Source organism: Eupeodes corollae, chromosome 2 (genome assembly GCF_945859685.1).
Source record: "Eupeodes corollae chromosome 2, idEupCoro1.1, whole genome shotgun sequence".
Classification (NCBI taxonomy): Eukaryota; Metazoa; Arthropoda; class Insecta; order Diptera; family Syrphidae; genus Eupeodes; species Eupeodes corollae.
The window spans coordinates 79,747,866-79,765,725 of NC_079148.1; the positions used below are offsets into that span (position 1 = coordinate 79,747,866).

At 30.2% G+C, this 17,860-nt stretch overlaps 1 protein-coding gene across 1 annotated transcript; it reads right to left on the reverse strand.

Annotated features, from left to right (window-relative positions):
- Window positions 1–4,138: 4,138 nt before the first annotated feature.
- LOC129946417 (pancreatic triacylglycerol lipase) lies at window positions 4,139–13,609 on the reverse strand. Its single transcript, XM_056056598.1, has 6 exons — window positions 13,077–13,609; window positions 6,877–7,142; window positions 6,386–6,547; window positions 5,848–6,321; window positions 5,563–5,731; window positions 4,139–5,492 (listed from the first exon to the last, which is right to left on the reverse strand). The coding sequence occupies exons 1-6, from the start codon at window positions 13,189–13,191 to the stop codon at window positions 5,083–5,085; spliced, it is 1,596 nt and encodes a 531-aa protein (XP_055912573.1). The 5' UTR covers window positions 13,192–13,609; the 3' UTR covers window positions 4,139–5,082.
- Between the last annotated feature and the right edge of the window lie 4,251 nt (window positions 13,610–17,860).

Here is a 17,860-nt window from a genome sequence, read left to right on the forward strand (position 1 = left end):
AGCAAAAACAAAAGTTTTCAAAATTAGCACAGTAAACGTTAAAATAATACCAAGCGTTGAACATAGCAGACTTTTAATTTATTGGCGGTTTCTACGATGTTGTCCTAATGATAAATCCAAGCTTTCAACTTCTAGGGCCGAATACATTATTGATAAAAATGTCAAAAAGTGCAAAAAACGGTTACATTTTCTAGCTTCTTTGGAGCGATGAGTCGACATTTAAAAGAGATGGCTACACTAATCTCCATAATCTCCACTTCTGGGCACTACAAAACCCAAACATCATGAGGGAAGACAGGTCTCAATACCAATTCAAAATAAACTATTGCACTATGATTCTCAATGGGAAAATAATTGGACCCTTTGAGTTGCCGTTGATTTTAACTGCCCAAGGTTATTTGGAATTCCTCCAAAACGACGATCTCCCAACCTTGCAAGAAGAAGTGCCTCAAGGACAAAAGGAATCCCATTGGCTTCAAAATGATCGTTGTCCAGCACAGTTTGCTGTGCCTGTACGGGTATTTTTAATGCCAGATATCCAGGCAGATGGATATTACGTCTGGGACCAATTTTATGGCCACCCCGTTCACCAGACCTAAATCCACTTGATTTGTTTCATTGGGGATGCATTAAGGAAATCGTATACAGCAAGCCGATGAGGTCTTTAGAGGTAGTAAGAAATCGTGTGGAGGCAACTGCACTTTTTTGACATTTTTATCAATAATGTATTCGGCCCCAGAAGTTGAAAACTTGGTTTTGTTATTAGGACAACATCGTAGAAACCGCAAAGTCCAACAGTTATAATAATTTTCTTCTACTTATGTGTTGGCACAAGTAATGTAAAATATTCCTGAAAAAAATGATGGAACTCATTCACTTGTAGTCATGGTATTCAAAAAATGTAAAGTAAGAAAAAAAATAAAGCAAAGAACAAAAAAATGCATATAACTTTTCTTGTGGTTGGGATAGAACTTTTTTTATCAGTTTTCAGGACGGTCATAAAGTCTACTATGCGGCATTTCAGGGTTATCCATTACTTACGGGACACCCTGTATAAATAATGAGAATAGGGACAGTTGTTTGGGAGCTAGGGCTAGTTTACTTCGCAAAACAGAGAAAAAAGAGTTTTTTGAAACTTTGAGCACGTGTCGGCAGCATTTAGCGTTATCGAATCGAGCTGAAATTTTGGCTAGCTAAAAATCTGCAAAGGCTGATCATTTTATGGGGTTCCCCCGTAACGAATTCGACAAAAAAAAATTTCTTCGGGAGTTGCGGTCACCCTAATACCTACTCTTAGTGTTTGCTTTTTTAAATAAACTTAACATTTAATTAAATACAAAAATAGAAGTTAGGATGTGACCCACACTGATAACTTCCCATCCCTTCCCATCTGCTTTTTTGTCTTGCTTAGGAGGTTTTTAAATGTTCGTGTTTTGTTAAAAAAGTTGTCAGTTGAATTATTCAAAAAAATTTAAAAATTACGACCAATTTTTTGCATACGAAAAAATATTATACTTTAAATTTTTTATCGAGGTTTTCAGTCGTAAAGCGATTTTTACTAATTTTAGTAACTTTTTCGTACTATTTTTTGTTAAAATGACTGAATGTGGAAAATAGTTTTATCTATGAAATAAAATAAGTTTGAAACCACTATTTTTGATTAAAAAAATTGAGTCGAAAGTAAATTTTTACCAAGTTTCAGTATTGTTGTTTTTAAGGTTTTTATTATTTGTAAGAAAACTGTCAATTCGATTTTCTCAAAATGTTACTGAATTTTGCAAACAATATTTTTAATAAGAAAAAAATCATCTGAAGCCAATATCTCAAGTTTTTGAAAAGATATTTGAGTCAAAAATCATTTTCTACCAACTTTTAGTAATGTTTTTTTTAGGTTTTTAATTTTTGTTAGAAAACTGTCAATGTGTTTTTTCTCAATATTTTACCAGATGTCAAAAACGCTATTCTTCATTGTATCCAATCATTTTGGAGACAAAATCAGTTTTCGTTCGTAAAATATTCAAGGTGGCACATATTTTTTCAGTTTTATGTATTTATAAAAAAAATCTGATTTTTTTCCCAAAAATATACATGTTTATATACATTATATCAAATTTAATTCAAGACTCTAATGTTATTGGTTCATGAAATATTTTGGGTTAACCAAAATGTATCCTTTTTAAAAATCGCTATGGTAAAAAAAACGACTCAATTCTTTTGAGAGTCCTTTCTGCATTATTATATGTATAACAAAATTTATTTGAAGGCGATATCTACACCGGTTATTGAGCTATGGAAAACGAAAACAACTTCCCAAACATACGAACGTACGCACGCACAGACATCTCTCTAAACATTTCAATTCGACAAATCGGACCGATTACAATTACTTCCTATGGGAAGTTCATAAAAAGCTTTTTCGTGAAGTTGACTTATCCGGTTCGTTTACTACGGGGTGTCGTCGGTTTGATAATTAGTAAAAGGGTGTGTTGACAAATTAAATTAAAAATTATCAAAACCGATACTATAACTATAAGTTTAATAAAAGACTTTCAAATAGATTTTTTAATGTCTTTGTTGATTACAAGCATTTTTTAACAAATTTGTGGAGAAATCTATTTCTTTTGTTTCACAAAATTTTGGTATTAGAAAATTGTACTTGTTGTTTATAAAGGGATATTTTTAGAAATGTCATTATTTCCATTTCACCAAAAGTGAATTTTGTTTATTGATTACAAGTACAAATTTGTTAAAATGCATATTTTTAGAAATTTTGTGTTTCACGAAATCAAGAAATTTTACAAATTTGTTCGGTTACTGAAAATGTATTACAATAGAAAGATCGTATGTTAATAAAATAATAATCTGTAATTTTCGAAAGAAATCGCATTTCAATCCTAATAATGTCCTTACGTGGAAGGCATTATAGCACCGATAGCAATATACGTAAGTGAACATTTTGTGTTGAATAGACGAAGACAAATATATATTTGTTTTCAACGAAAAGTTTCGGTTACAACGTGTTAAGGCAGAGGAAATAAGACTGATTGGACCTCGGATTGCAAATGAGTCTAGAAAAAAACTTTTCACTGACACCGAAACAGCAATTTCTCATAGCTTTACATTGGCTTGGAAATGGCGGATAGTATCTACGTTGGCAAAGAGAACACGGAAGCATTCGTGAATTCTTCTTTAATATTGCCGGTAAATTTAATCTACCAACTTAAAATTGTGATTCATTTTTTTTTAGGTATGCCATTTGTTTATGAATGTATCGATAGAACGCTAATTAAAATATAATAGAGCAAACAAATCAACTGAAAGAATAAAAGAAAATGCGATTGGTATTCTAAAAATTAAATTTTCTTACCTCAATCATTTAAGAGTGTAGAAGGGCAATTAAAATAATAAATAATACATTTTTTGTATCACGTATCAAATCGGAAGAAAAAGAAACAAATTTGTTCTACTTCTTCATTTTGGTCTTTGATTTTAGCACTAAGAGAACTAACAAATTTGTGAAAAACAGTTGTTGTTTACAATTTTGCAAAATAAATGGTGAAGCGTTTGTGAATAACATAAATACAATTTCCCTTCTTTTATTTTCTTTTTTACAGATTTGTTGGAATTAAGTTTGTACTTTGTAAAACAAAAAATCTGAAAACAAATTTGTAAATGTAATCAACAAGTACAAATTTGTAATTGTAATTTGATGAAATAGGCCACTGGTGTCAACTAAATTTGTCAATTTTTGTATTACTACCTTTTATTGGTCCTTAAGATATGGCTGACGAATAAAGGTACCTCGAACATATAAGCACACACACACAGTAATTTCTTTCAAAGCCATTGATTTAGATTAAAGGCACTGATACATCAGGGAATTACAATTTGATGAATGGGATCTATTACAAAAATATCCGAAAGAAAGTTGAAAAACTATTTCATAAGCTTGCAGTGGTAACATCAAACAGGGTTTGCTTGAGTTTGAAGTCGGGTACCTACATTTCAAGTCAATTTTAAAAGAATCTTTGATTCCAGGAACGTGCACTTCTTATAATTCGTAACACTAGAAGATTTGTGCATGGCTTTGATTTCCAATATTGTTTTTTTAATTATTTAAAACTAAAACTAAAACCAATACTTATTTAAACTGTTTCGTTTATTAAATTTTTATCAACTAAAATACAGTTTCATTAAATTAACTTTTTAAACTATTACAACAAAATTAATTTTAAATCTTTTTTATAAATTAAATCTTACAATATAATATTAATATTTACGAATATGTATATGATCTACATAAATTATAATATTTCTTCAATAGTTTATTTGTGTACATTTTAGTGTATTGATAATGTCCAGAACTAAATGTTATGTGATGAATTTTATGAAAACCAAAATTCAAAATAAATTAATGAACTTAAATTATCTCTTTATCAATAATAAATATATATTTATGAACTTTTGGAGGGACACAATTTAATTGTTGTATTTTTCAATACCTAATAAAATAATAAAAACACTAATTCAAGCAAATAACATCCACTTTGGGGACCCTTACTTTTCTTTTTTTTTTTTGTTGCTTATAGTGCAATTATTTATATTTTATTGTTACTTAAATCCTTAAAAATGTTCTCTCTGACCAAACAGATTTATTTTTAAGATTAATTGATAATTTAATTTATTCACATTTTGGATAGTTGCGCTTTTAAGCGCCTTTTTGCATTTTTTGTCTTGGATAACACTACATTATCCGGCTTATTTTAGTGATTACATTCTACCTAAGAGTATATCACAAAGAAAAAGTGTTTCAGAAATTGATATATGATTTAAATAATTTAAATTATGAGCATAAGAAAACATTTCTCGACGTTAGATCTTAACTTATAGTAAGACGAGTGTTTAAATAAACTTTTGTCCATAAGTACCAAATACTGTATGACAAACCCAAAGTACAAAAACTTCGAACTGATAAGAAAATGAAAATGCCCATTATTTCTGAAACCTTCTTTTCAAATTTGATGGTTCAAGATCTTTTTCTAAGAACATATTGATGCATTGCGGAAAGAGCATTACCTTCATCTATTCATCACAATATTTTGAATCCAGAATATTTTCGCTGCCCGATAAAACAGGTGCATTCCGCCGTGGACACAGCTTTAAATAAAGATCCTTCTCCATAGATTCTATTATAATGTAATCCAAATAAATTCGTGGTGACGAAAGTATTCGCCACGTTAATGGATTCAATAGATTAGTTTGATATTCCCAATAAACGGCGGCATATGTGGGATTATTTAAATCACGTCCAGGTACCATTGATGTATATTCGACACCTGGCTCGAAATAACGTGGTTCGTCAGAGAATTTGATTTTATCTGTAAATCGTTTGCGTTGAGAATGTAGACGAATGGAAAGTGTTCCAATTTCACCACCATGAAGGGTACTTTCGTCGGAATTTGAAATTTTTACAGTGACTTTATAGTGAACCCCTGTTGGTAAAATCATGTAAATATTAGAAATAGCTACAACAAATACATAATGTGAATTCTTATGACTTACGACAAAAAGGCTTCTTTTCACCAGTCATTAGATAAGCTGTCAAAGTTGAGTTTTCTTCGATTTTTTGTTCCTTTAAAAGATCTATGTAGTCTTCATAACTATGGAGACCCATTCTTATGCAGTGTAAATCATTTGTATCACATTTAGAGCATTTGCCAGCCTTAAGACTCTGGAATTATTTTCAAATCGAATGCAAAGGGTTTAGAATAAATTTACAAAATCAAAAATTAGTTAAATATGAGTAGCAAGTCTTTTACAAGAAGAATTTCTAAAGAAGAAGCTCACCTCATATGAATCACACGTTATTCCCACAAACGGACATTTCGTCCTTACGCTCTCCGTAAAAAATTGATAGCTTCTAATGTGATTGCACCCCAAAAATTCTTGCATATTTAAGAAAAATGATTTTTCTTTATTATTTATGTACTGATGAAGTCCTTGACCACAACCAGGATTATCAAAACCTCCATTTGGGAAGAAATCCATGTGCCCAATACTTTTGTAAATGCCCAATCCGCCTTTCATCAATGGATTTGCGTCTGTATGAATGACATCCACATATTTTGCATCAGTCACATCCAAACGAACTATTGGTTCTGTTTCGGAGAAAAGCGGTGCCGCTGGGTCCATGCCAGTGATTCGTGCTAATTTAAGACCGAAGTCTCTTTGCAAATGATAGCCAGCATAACCGCCCATATGAGCACCTAAAGAATGGCCAATGAAGTGAACTTTATCTAAATTTGGCATTTCTAGTTCTTCCTGTAAGTATTCAAAAAATTAAGTTCTAGGTCGATTTGAAGAAATTAATTTTATATTAACTTACGTAGAGCATATGAATGACATGAGCAGCAATATTCCCAACAAGCCTAATATTAGCCACAGCTTGGACATATGGTGGGATCGAACCACCACCCCAATCGATCAAAATCACGGATGCACCGCCTTCTGGCTCGCTTAACATTAAAGTTTTCCCCAATTCAATCATCTGAAAGAAAATTAACAATTTTATTATTGAATAAAGTTTGTGAACACTGTTTGTTTAAAGTATGCTCTGCTATACCATATTCTAATGAAAGAATGCAATCTCTTAAAACCTAAAGAATGCATCTAATGAATTAACATTTAAATGAAATGTTTGTATCAAATGACATGCTGAGCATTCTTTTCAAGTGATTTCATTCCTTTTTCATTGTTATTGATTGCAAACTTTTAAAATCCAATCTTTATGTCAAGTCAATGAATGCAATCTTAAAGATTATGTTAGGACACAAGTGTGAGTAAAACTGAACCTCTTACTATCCTTTTTTAACTCACCCAAGGAATATCACCACGTTCTAGATATCCGTGGGCTATAACAAATATTTTTCCCTCTGGATTAATTCCCATGCTCCGCACTGATTCGGGATCATTTAAGTCTATGAAAAGTGGATAATCAAAACTTCTTCTTGTATACAATGTGAAGTGTGGCTGAATTTCTGAGGGTTTCTGTGGATGAACATTTATTTGGCGAGTATTTGTCGTCCAAGGGCCATTCAACGGAAAACACCCATATACACCGTAACATTTGACTTCATTAAGATCTGAAAAAAAAAATAGATAAGAATTCCAATCGAAAGACAATTATTTGAATACATTATAAATACAAATTAAGATTGAATTAATATTTGATATTTTTAAAACCTAAACTAATAAATCATAGTTGCGATAAGATTGTTTTCTAAATTGGTTTTCAAAACATTTATCTAGGGGAGTTATCTTTTAAATAGAATTATTTTTTTTTCTTAAATTTTTGTGAAGAAATCATCAAAGGTACCTGAATGGTTGAAATTTTTAATCAACATGAAGAAATGCTATAAGAGAATACCTTAGGTTCGTTGTTAACGAATCGAAACAAAATAAACTCACGTTTATGCTAGAAAATAAGTTGGTATTGTTTATATGACCTCAAAGTTCAAATTCATTATTGCAAAAATAAAGAAAACAAGTATAATATGGAAATTGTAATGGAAGGAAACTAGTGAAACTTCTATATGGTGCAGTTAAAAATAATATGAGATATGTATGAGGAAACAATTCTTGATTTTCAATGAAATCTTCTCTATTCGTTTATTTGCATACGGTCTTGGGTTTAATTTCTTCTTTATCCAGGTCAGGTTAGCACAATAACCTCAACTCGTTTCCATAAGTTATTATATTTGTTTACATTTATATTGTTAGATCTTGCTCTTAATGAAAACAGTTATTAGTTGAATTAACTCAATAAAAAAAATTCCCATCTCATTAACAGAGACATGTGGAACGCCTTGCCACGTTCTATCTTTCCCTGTCATTGCAATGTTCAGAAATTTAAAACCAATGTACACCGACACCTCCTATCCAACCCTTCCCTCTTTTCCTAATGCTCACACTGTGTCTTTGGAATATTAAAGGTATAAAAACCCTTTAAGTGTTTGTTAATTATAAAAAAAAAAAAAATGCTATAAAGATATCTTAAAATGCTGTCAATTTATTAGGAGTAAGGTCAACATTTTTTATCATATGTATTTTTAAGTTCCTGGTTAAATAATTGCACTGCACTTTCAAATCCTATTTTTAAATTTACATAAATTAAATGGATGATATCACACATCATCCATAAAACATAGGTTATCAAAAAAATATAGAAAACATTATAACTTAAAAAACATATTCGACCTACCTAAAACGACAAAAATATGACTCATAATATGCAGAACAATGCTGGTACTGTAATAATGTCCTTCGCTGAAAATTGTTCTACTGACAATAACAAGATGAACAGGAATACTATAACTTTTGGAAATTAAGAACACATAGTTACTTCATTTGGGCACCTTACCACAAAATACTAAAACCAAAATAAGCTTGTCACTTGGAAGTTTGTATAATTCTATGTAGTTGTGCAAAAGAAAAATGTGTGAAGTTAAGTATGGAATCATGTTTACAGAACCTTTTTTTAAACCTTATGCCCTTAGGTGATATTTCAACAAATGTACACTTGGGCGTATACGCACTTTCCTATTTGAATGATTGTTAATTTTAAAAGGGAATTAGTTCGTACTCGTTGTATCGACTACTTCTACTCAGCTTAATAATTTTATGAAATGTAAGGTTTTCTGTTGATTATACATACATTTAGTATTTCAATGAACCAGTAAGCCAATGAATCCACATGGCACTGGACGATTTTATGGTAACATAATCAATTTCCCTTTTCCATCTTAAATCAATATCAATAAGGTCAAATTTCCAATTAATAACAATGAACGCCGTAGACTTTCTCACTCAAATATAAACTCACTGACAGATTATGAAAATGCTTGTGCCTTATTTTCGTAAAATCTTGAAGTTTTGAGCAAATCTAGGCCCTCTAGTAAACGAGAAATGGAAATTAGCTATTACAAACTGTAAAAAGTCTGTCACATTTTACCAAAAGGCCAACGAAGAATTTTGTTTAAAATTTTATCTTGATCTTCATAAATTATAATTTATTCGGAGTCTATGAAAATAACAAACAAAATTTCAACTTGTTGTCTTGAGAAAAAAAACTACATGCATAATACACTGGAACTTGTCTAGACTGCTGCCGCGCGGTTGAAAGCTGCACACAAAATTGACCTAATTTGAATGTTGAATCATACAAAAATTGCCACATACATATTATTTTTTCGCTCTGATTAGATTACTCGTAGATGCATGTATGCTGTTATTTTTATTTAATATTATATCAAGTCGTTTGTATTATTTGGCGATGGTAACTATTGTGCCCTATTGAAAATAAAAAAAAAAAAAACATTTTTTTAGAAAAGACCCTGTACCTAGATTTGTTTTAACTTCCTATCTTTTTACTGATTAAAATTAATCCTTACCAATTTTTTATAATATTTAAACAAAATTAGATCTTGAGACGTTATGTTAAAAAATGTGATATTTGAAAGACACATTTGCATTCATAACGGTTGGAACTTTGCAGACTGAAAGCTTTTCATTGGATTTCAATGTATTTCGGATCGAATAAGATTCGAGAAAAATAACTATTCTGGTCACACTGCCGATAGTGCTTGTGTAAATGTATCTTCTGGAACTTGCTTTTGCTATAGCAAAAATGCTCATTTAGACAGTAGCTCAATTACCAATATCTCGTATGCTAGCTCATTTCTAAGCGTGTAGTTAATTCTCATAATATACTATTTACATACATATACTTAAGTACTTTTGTGGATATGTTTCTTGGTACACTTATTGGCCACTTTGATGACAATTTGTAAGATTCTGCAATGTAGCCTACTAAAAATAAGTATTATTTCAACAAAAAACGTAAACTGTTGTATATCATCCAATCTTCTTAGTAGGGCGTCTGGGGTCGGTAAATTTTGAACTCTTTTTGCTTCGCTTATCTCTATTTGGCATGTGGACAGTGGCATGAGAGAGAGTCTTGGCTATATAAATATGATAATGTTATTTTACTATATTCCTTTTGAACTGATAAGATTGAGTACGGATTAATTATTATTTCAGGATAGTAACATAATATGATTTATTAAATCATATGAAATTGTTAAGATTTGATATGGGAATGTAATCTATTTTTGTTTCACTATAGAAATTCGTATGATATACATATGCATATATTTAATTGAGATTTAATGAATTAATATTTTTATTATGTCATTACAATCATACTAATATAACTCTTTAATTGTGTAAATTATGATAATGATAAGACCCTAGATGCCATAGTTAGAACGCTGATATATCGCGTCGGAAATGAGCCCTATTATATTTGGTTTCTCTCGACGTTAAATTAAAACAGTGGATAATCATGGATTGAAACCCCGTCATCTTCTTGAGTGGAAGAGCATTTTCAGAACATTTGGCGAAAAAATGACCAATGAACAAAAACAGATTCAATTCAAGTTTTAAGTCTTTTTTCTACTACTAAAAACGTGGTACTAACTAATGATTAAAACTAAGCCTTTGTTTTAGTTCCCTTACGGAATTGTCAGATCTTTAAATAATCTGATAATAAGCCCATTACAAACAAATAGAGTTCAAAAAAGAATAATACAGACAAAACTTTACTTTACAACAATAACCTTTAGAGTGCTTATAAAAATGCTAGTCTGTCATTGGAATTGATAAACATAAAAACTTGCATTGGAAGTGTATCAGCTTCGTAAGCTACTTGAGGGTTCGAATCTCAGTGGCAGTAGAAAAGTTTTTGAATTAATATGGTTGAGTCAAAGACTAAGTAACATAAACGGTTTGCACCCATGAAACATAAATAATTCCAGTCTTGTGATAGCATAATTAAGTTCTTGTTGCAGTATTCAAATTCTACTAATGTTTTAGACATGAGCCCGGTCATTTGCTCACGTGTTAAGTTCAAATATGGGTAAATGCTACAAGGAATATTTGTTAAAATAATTCTTGGATCAAAGAAACTCTGCTGTAGCCATTTTTAGCGATCTAAAAATAAGAACATAGATACTCCAACACTCGACTCTGCTATCAATCATTGATAAGGAACTATGTATGTATGTACCTTACAAGACTTTTATTTTATAAACGGACGCTTAAGTTTAAACGCATCTATGCGTAAATAACGAACTTAAAAAAAACATAAGGAAGATGATAACAACCTTGACCCTATTTTTGTCAACCATACAAGAGTTAAGTAACTATACTATTTCAGAAACAACAACAATAACAAAAAATATTAATTTTTCATTCACCATGGTTTCTGCAATTTATCTCGACCTCTTAAAATTGGCCCGGTCGTGCGTTGTTCGTTAATGTTTGTCGTCAAATTGGTCGGCGCAGCGGCAAAAACAAGTTGTTGTTTTTTTCTTGTTTTGTTTATTTTTATATGTTGAAACTTTCTTGGTTGGTCATCTCGAGTTATTTAATAGTTATATTTTTGTTTATTTGTTTCTCTTCCCCTCTCCACCTCTTTGAAGAGTAAAAAAATTCCATTTAAAAACTTAAAATAATTATGTTAGCCTTGCAATGTTCGTTGTAATTTAAAAGTAAAAAAGATGTAAGGCACTCTATAGTAATTTACTCGAAAAATAGGTAAACAAAACTAAATAAAAATTTTACCACGAGGTTAAATATTATTTGCCGGCTGTTATTCCTCTTTCGAAACTGGTTGTCTTCATTGAAAGGTAACATTTTTGTTTTTTTTTTTACCTTGGACTGCTGATATGCTACTTTTATTTACATAAATAATTTATTTTAGAATCCTTAACATACTCAGATGTGTCATTGTTAAAGTATTTATTACCATTTCCTTATTTTAGTAAATAAACATGGATTTTAAATTTTAAATGTAAATTTTGTTCTGCTACAGGATTGATTGAAATTCATAATTGATGTACCTGGTTCTCCACAGAAGGTGGTCATCTTTAATAATTTTAAGACAATTTTATGTATTCAAGGCCATACTCTTATAAATGCGTAGACTTTACTTATACAGAATTTTGTTTTATTATTTCTTTCATTTCCTTGCAAGACTATATCTTGTTACAATTTAGTTCTTTTCTGACATTATATTGACATCGACAAAAGTACTACTCAATGAAAAAATGTCGGTCGGTCATATACATAGTTACTTAAAGAGAATTCCTATTTTGCTTCGACTAAATGGAAGGTAAAATATAAGGAATTAATGAAATCATGCATAATGTTGGCAATCTTGTATTGCAGCATTAATTGACTCAGGGGAAAATTAAATGTGTGTTGACTATATACTTACCACCGTCTACAACTTAAGCATTTGTCATTAAGCATTTCTTAGAATCGAGCATTTTTAAGCTTAAATCCAATTTATATAAATGTAAACTTTAAAATCGAAGTGTAAGAATATTTCTACTTAAGAACATAGTAGATTCAAGCTTTTTTTTGGTTGAAAAATTAAGTTAAATTAATTTATTAACATAATTTTTGCACTTTTCTATTATCAATTTATAGGTTTGAGCAAAATAAATCTGTTAAAATATAATTTAACGATGCAGATGTGATCTTAATATGCTAAAATATACATTTGTATGTTAAAAATTGTAATTTTGTAATTGTAATATATTATTACACCCATAATAAGCAGCTACTTTGGTGCTAAGCTAAGCTAACTTTGACTAATTAATCTTTTCTTCATAATCATACGAGTATGTACTCTTAAATACCAGCCTTTACTCTTCCTTCCATCAAAGATGCTGTTTCCAAACTTGTGTATCGCTTATACAAATTCGGGTACTTTATTAGAGCATCGTAAAAAAAAGAAAAAGCTAACTTAATTCTGGAAGTAAAAACAGCATTCCTAAGCTCTTATTCTTATTCATCTTTTTTGGGCCAAAAATACCGGCTTTGTTTTTCTTAATCGAAATTCCCTCAAAGAAATGAATAAACCTTCTACTTTCTGCATTTCTAATACGTTACGATAGGTACTAATGGACTAATACCATAGTGAAGCATATCTTAAAGACTTTTTCACTTACCACTTTTAGGTGCTGGTGGAAAATCATAAAGTGTGTTGACAGCTCTGCTAGAGTGATTGGCTAGATAGAGCATGGTCTGAAGCATAAGTCCTCCAGTAGAGTTTGCGATATACATGATTGGTTTCTTTTTGGTATTCGAACATACAAAACAAAAAAAAACAGACACACAAAACTTAAACAAATCTCGCGAATCTTTTTACAATAAACCAAACAAACGGACGGTCATGAATAAATATCACTATGTACTTTATTTTAGGATATGGGTAGATAAATAAATAATGGATTTTCACAGTTAATTCAACATAACAAGCTAATTGAAAGCAATTAATAAGCAACAAAGCAAACAACGCACATATAAATTGCTCAATTATTAAATTCCGTAAATGTTTATAATTTATAATATTTCTTGTAACTTAAACTTTTTTTTGTTTTTGACTTTTCAAAAAGGCAAAATGTCTTCTTTTTGTTTAATTTTAATGCGATGATCCGTCGCAGACCAATATCTGTGCTTAACTGATCGCTTTGGATGCAACGAATGCGTCTTTTAAAGAATTTCAAATTTGACAGATTGATCTTTGAATTGACGTCATCGTAGGTTGAGTCTCAGCTCAGTAGTCAGTTCCCGCTCAGCTAATGATCAAAATACGACTCACGAGAATGATGAGCTTAACTTTGTCATTTGTTGGTTTATGTAAGAAGGACTGAAGTAAAAGAGAATTTAAAAAAGCACATGGATCATGAAGGAAAATACGTATACGCAAACAGATTGATAACAGTTCAGTGTTGCCATTTTGTTGCTTATCAAACATAATCATATGTGTCTTGTATTAATTTCGTATTTGTTTTAGTAGCGTTAGACGGTTTTCAAGTTGGATTTTTTTAAAAAGACTAATTTTGCCTAATTTGACTAATTTTATATAAGAAACAATTAACAAAAGTTTGGTTGCAAAGAGTATTGAATCTGAGACTTGCTATTCTCGACCATAAAATGATGACATTTAAATTAATATGATAAGAAAATGGCTACATATTAGATATTCTTCCTTTCCTTTTGTATCCGTTATAAAATCATGAACTTGAATCGTAATTTTGGACTTTGAACTTTTAAGCTCTTTAGTGAGTAAAGTTTTGATGAAAATTTACCCAATCTAAGAAAAGATGATTGTCAGATCTTACAATATTTTCAGATTTGTTAGTTGAAAAATTGTCGAGAATGTTTTCTAATCGTGTGAAGTTACAATATCACGTAAGTATGTTTTCAAAAAAGTCATTGTCAGCGTTTGTCAGATGTCGTTTGAAGATTTCAGATGTCTAAAAATTGCTGACAATTTGGCTCAGATGCAAAGTAAAATCAGCAAATTAAGAAAATCTAATGCTTCATTTCAACTAGAACAAATTCATTTTCCGAAGCTTATACAGCCAATCTGGTGTGAAACATCAACTAATACAAATAGACCATTTTTACCAACGATATTTCCGGCCATTAAGGGCATGGTGCTTTCGTTGAAATTAAAGAAAAAAATGTTTCTATTTCGTTAGATCGTCTAAGGCTTGAATATGTGATAGAATAATCTGAAAAATCGTAAAAACCCAAAAACATGTATCGTTTTCAAACTTGAATAAATAATTATAATTTCTTTCAGCTGTAAGTTATCTATGATGCATAATTTGTAAACGACTAACTTAATCGGTACTAACTGTTAACTCAAGTGCCAATTCTCAAGAGAGGATTATTCCGAGTAAGTTAAGCAGCAGCTTCTGTCGTTTGCGGTTAATATACTTCAAATTTAATATTGATTTTTTATATCATTAATAAATATTGAATATATAAATATTTAATATGTAAGGTGATAGTCAAATTGATTGCTGCGATAGTAGTTTTCCTACAATGTATTGTTTCTGAATTGAGCTACCAGAAAATTTGTTCAGTTACGCATTCTTGTAACCGACAAAGCTTACGAAATTCGAAAAAACACAGCCCATTTGATACCTTTATTTAAATATTTTATAGGAATCATTTCAAAATAGCATACCACAGCAACAATGAATTTTGAAAATTATAATTTGAAATTGTTCAATTGTTCAATCGAATTGAATTGAGTTGAATCATCTTAAACAGGTGGAAAACTCGATGATGTCAATTTGACTATCAAAAATATAATAGTCAATTATCACCTTCCACCCATTTCAACACTGGTCAAATATTTACCTAGTATTTAACAGCTTACAGCTCTTTATGAGATTCCGTTTTGGTGTGAAAACTGTGAGAATAGATTTTTGATTCTATTTCTCAAGTATTGTTTATCTTACAATTAAAAAAGGAGCAAAGAAATAAAGAGCAAATTTGATTGATTGTTAGGTGAAAATTCATTTTGAACTCTAGGGACTTGATTTCTTAATTTGTTTCCAATAAGAGGTTTGATAAAATTAAGTGTCAAACAGTTAATTTATTTTTGTATTGTATGGTTTATTAAACAATATGAAAAATCAATTAAAGAAATATGTATGTAAATTAATAATTTTTGAAATTTCTTTTTTGTAAAATTAATCCTACAGCTCTGTCAATCTATGCAAGATGATTCTGATACATTTAAGGAACATCAATTAGCCAATCATTAGGCTGTAATTTCGATCATAGTTGAAACTTGGCGTTTTAATATCGAAAACATTTTGACATTTTCCATGACAACTGTCTTAAAATGTTATATTCAAAATAACAATGGCATCACCGAAAATGGAATTTAGTAAAGAGATGATTTGAGTTAAGATTTCAGTTTTTGGTCGTCTTGTCACTTGTAAAGGAGGCAAACTCAGAGAGTAACTATTTGCAGCAAATTGATAAGGTATACAGACACTGCAAATGAGCTCGGTCACTCAACATGTAGATTAATCAATAGTCAGACATTTACTCTTATATTGCGTCTGTTTACTTGTTTGTTCATCTCAATATTTTTGATAATGATAAGAGCTTCTTACCTAGGGGGTTGTTGTTACCATCACACAATCCTACAAGACACAATCTTCTTCCATCAAAGTATATTTACACATTTGTTATGAAAATTTTGATTATTTCAATTTAATTACTATTTGTTGTGTTGTTGTTGTCAGTCGCGTCGCTGTTCTGATGGTCGCTTCGGTTGGTTGTTCAGGATAAGCTTATCATTAATTGCGGATTGGTGCGGATTTATAAGTTCAAAGTCGAATGCAGGCTGTGGAGCGTCTGTACCTTTTTTTGTAATTTTTCTTATCAACTTTCAATTAAAAATAAAATGGGAAGGGGGTGAGGTGGTGAGTTGTAGTTTGCAAGAAATAAGGAGACAAGCAATATTGTTTCAGATTTTTTTTCTCTCTTTTTCTCTCAACGTGTGAAGGACTAACCTTGCCCGACCCACTTTGTTAAGAATATTTTTTTCGATTGACGTCAATTGATAAAGTCCAAGTCTATTAATGAAAATAAGTCTAATATTTTAAAGAATTATTGTAAACAGTTTATGTTTGTATGTATTTTAATATACATATATGAATCATATGAATGTATAATAATTAATAGTAAAAATAAATTGTCTATATTATGATTATAGATTCAAAATATAATTTTAGCTTGCAGGTTTGTAGAAAAAATGACACCCATGTTATATTCGCTATACGATTAAAGAGATATAAAGGACTCTAAAGAGATATAAGAACTACATTTTAAGGCAGAAGTGTTCTAAATGTTATCCAAGGTTTTTTTTTTCTTGCAAAAAAACATCTACAAATTACCAATTGCACACATATAAATTAAATAGACCACAAAGATAATTCTGACCTTTGACCTTTGTTTTAAAGCAAACAAAAGACACTTTTTAAAAAAATAATATTGAAACAAATTATTTTTAAGCTTGAAATTCACCTTTTTTAAGTTATAGAGGCAAAGCATATCTTTTACTATTTTTATCAATACATATATATAATTTAATTAAAAATATGGAAACAACAATTATTTGAATAGAGGCATTTAAGCTTAAACCATTTAGACGTTGGTTAGGTCCAACATAATAAATTTTTTTCCTAACAAAAAGGCATTATTAAAATAAATTAATAAATAAGGTGGGGCAACAGTCCGTTGAGAACTATAGTGACTTACAACTCTCAACCATTTTTGCCGAATCTGAACGTCTAATTTGAGAAAGCACTTTTTATGACAAGAAATACTCTTGGGAGATTTCTCAATTCCTATAACAAGAGGCAGTACCCGTGAAAAAAAAAAACTTAAGATGGTACAGGAAGGGCTTAAATCCAAGATCTCCGTCGTGACTAAGTAAGTAATTCATTTAATTATAAATATTTTAATACAGTTTGAATAAACATAACGAACTTTGTAAAGCTTTGGCATATCCGTCAGCTCAGTTGGCAAATTATATGAAGCGATTTTAGTTTATATATTTAAATGAATTGATTTAAATAAATTCAGTCTTTAGAAGATTTGTACTTATAAATTGAATTTAAAAAGCAGTTCAATAATTTTCAATTTACACCATTTAAAAATTCTATTGTTTCTTGCATTGTAAAACTGTTTTTTTCTGGAAAAATTTTTGTCTTTGGTTTTGGTGTCTTCACACTGGGCAAATGCTTATAAAATGGTAGCAGTCTTCTTTTGCTTTTATGTTGCATAGAGTACAGAATTGCTGGAAATTTCCGTTGTATGGACTGGCATTTAAGGTTAAGATTTTACATCTGGATTTGAATATTAACGATATTTCTTTATAGCTGTATGAGTTTTCAAAATAATTATTACTTAAAAG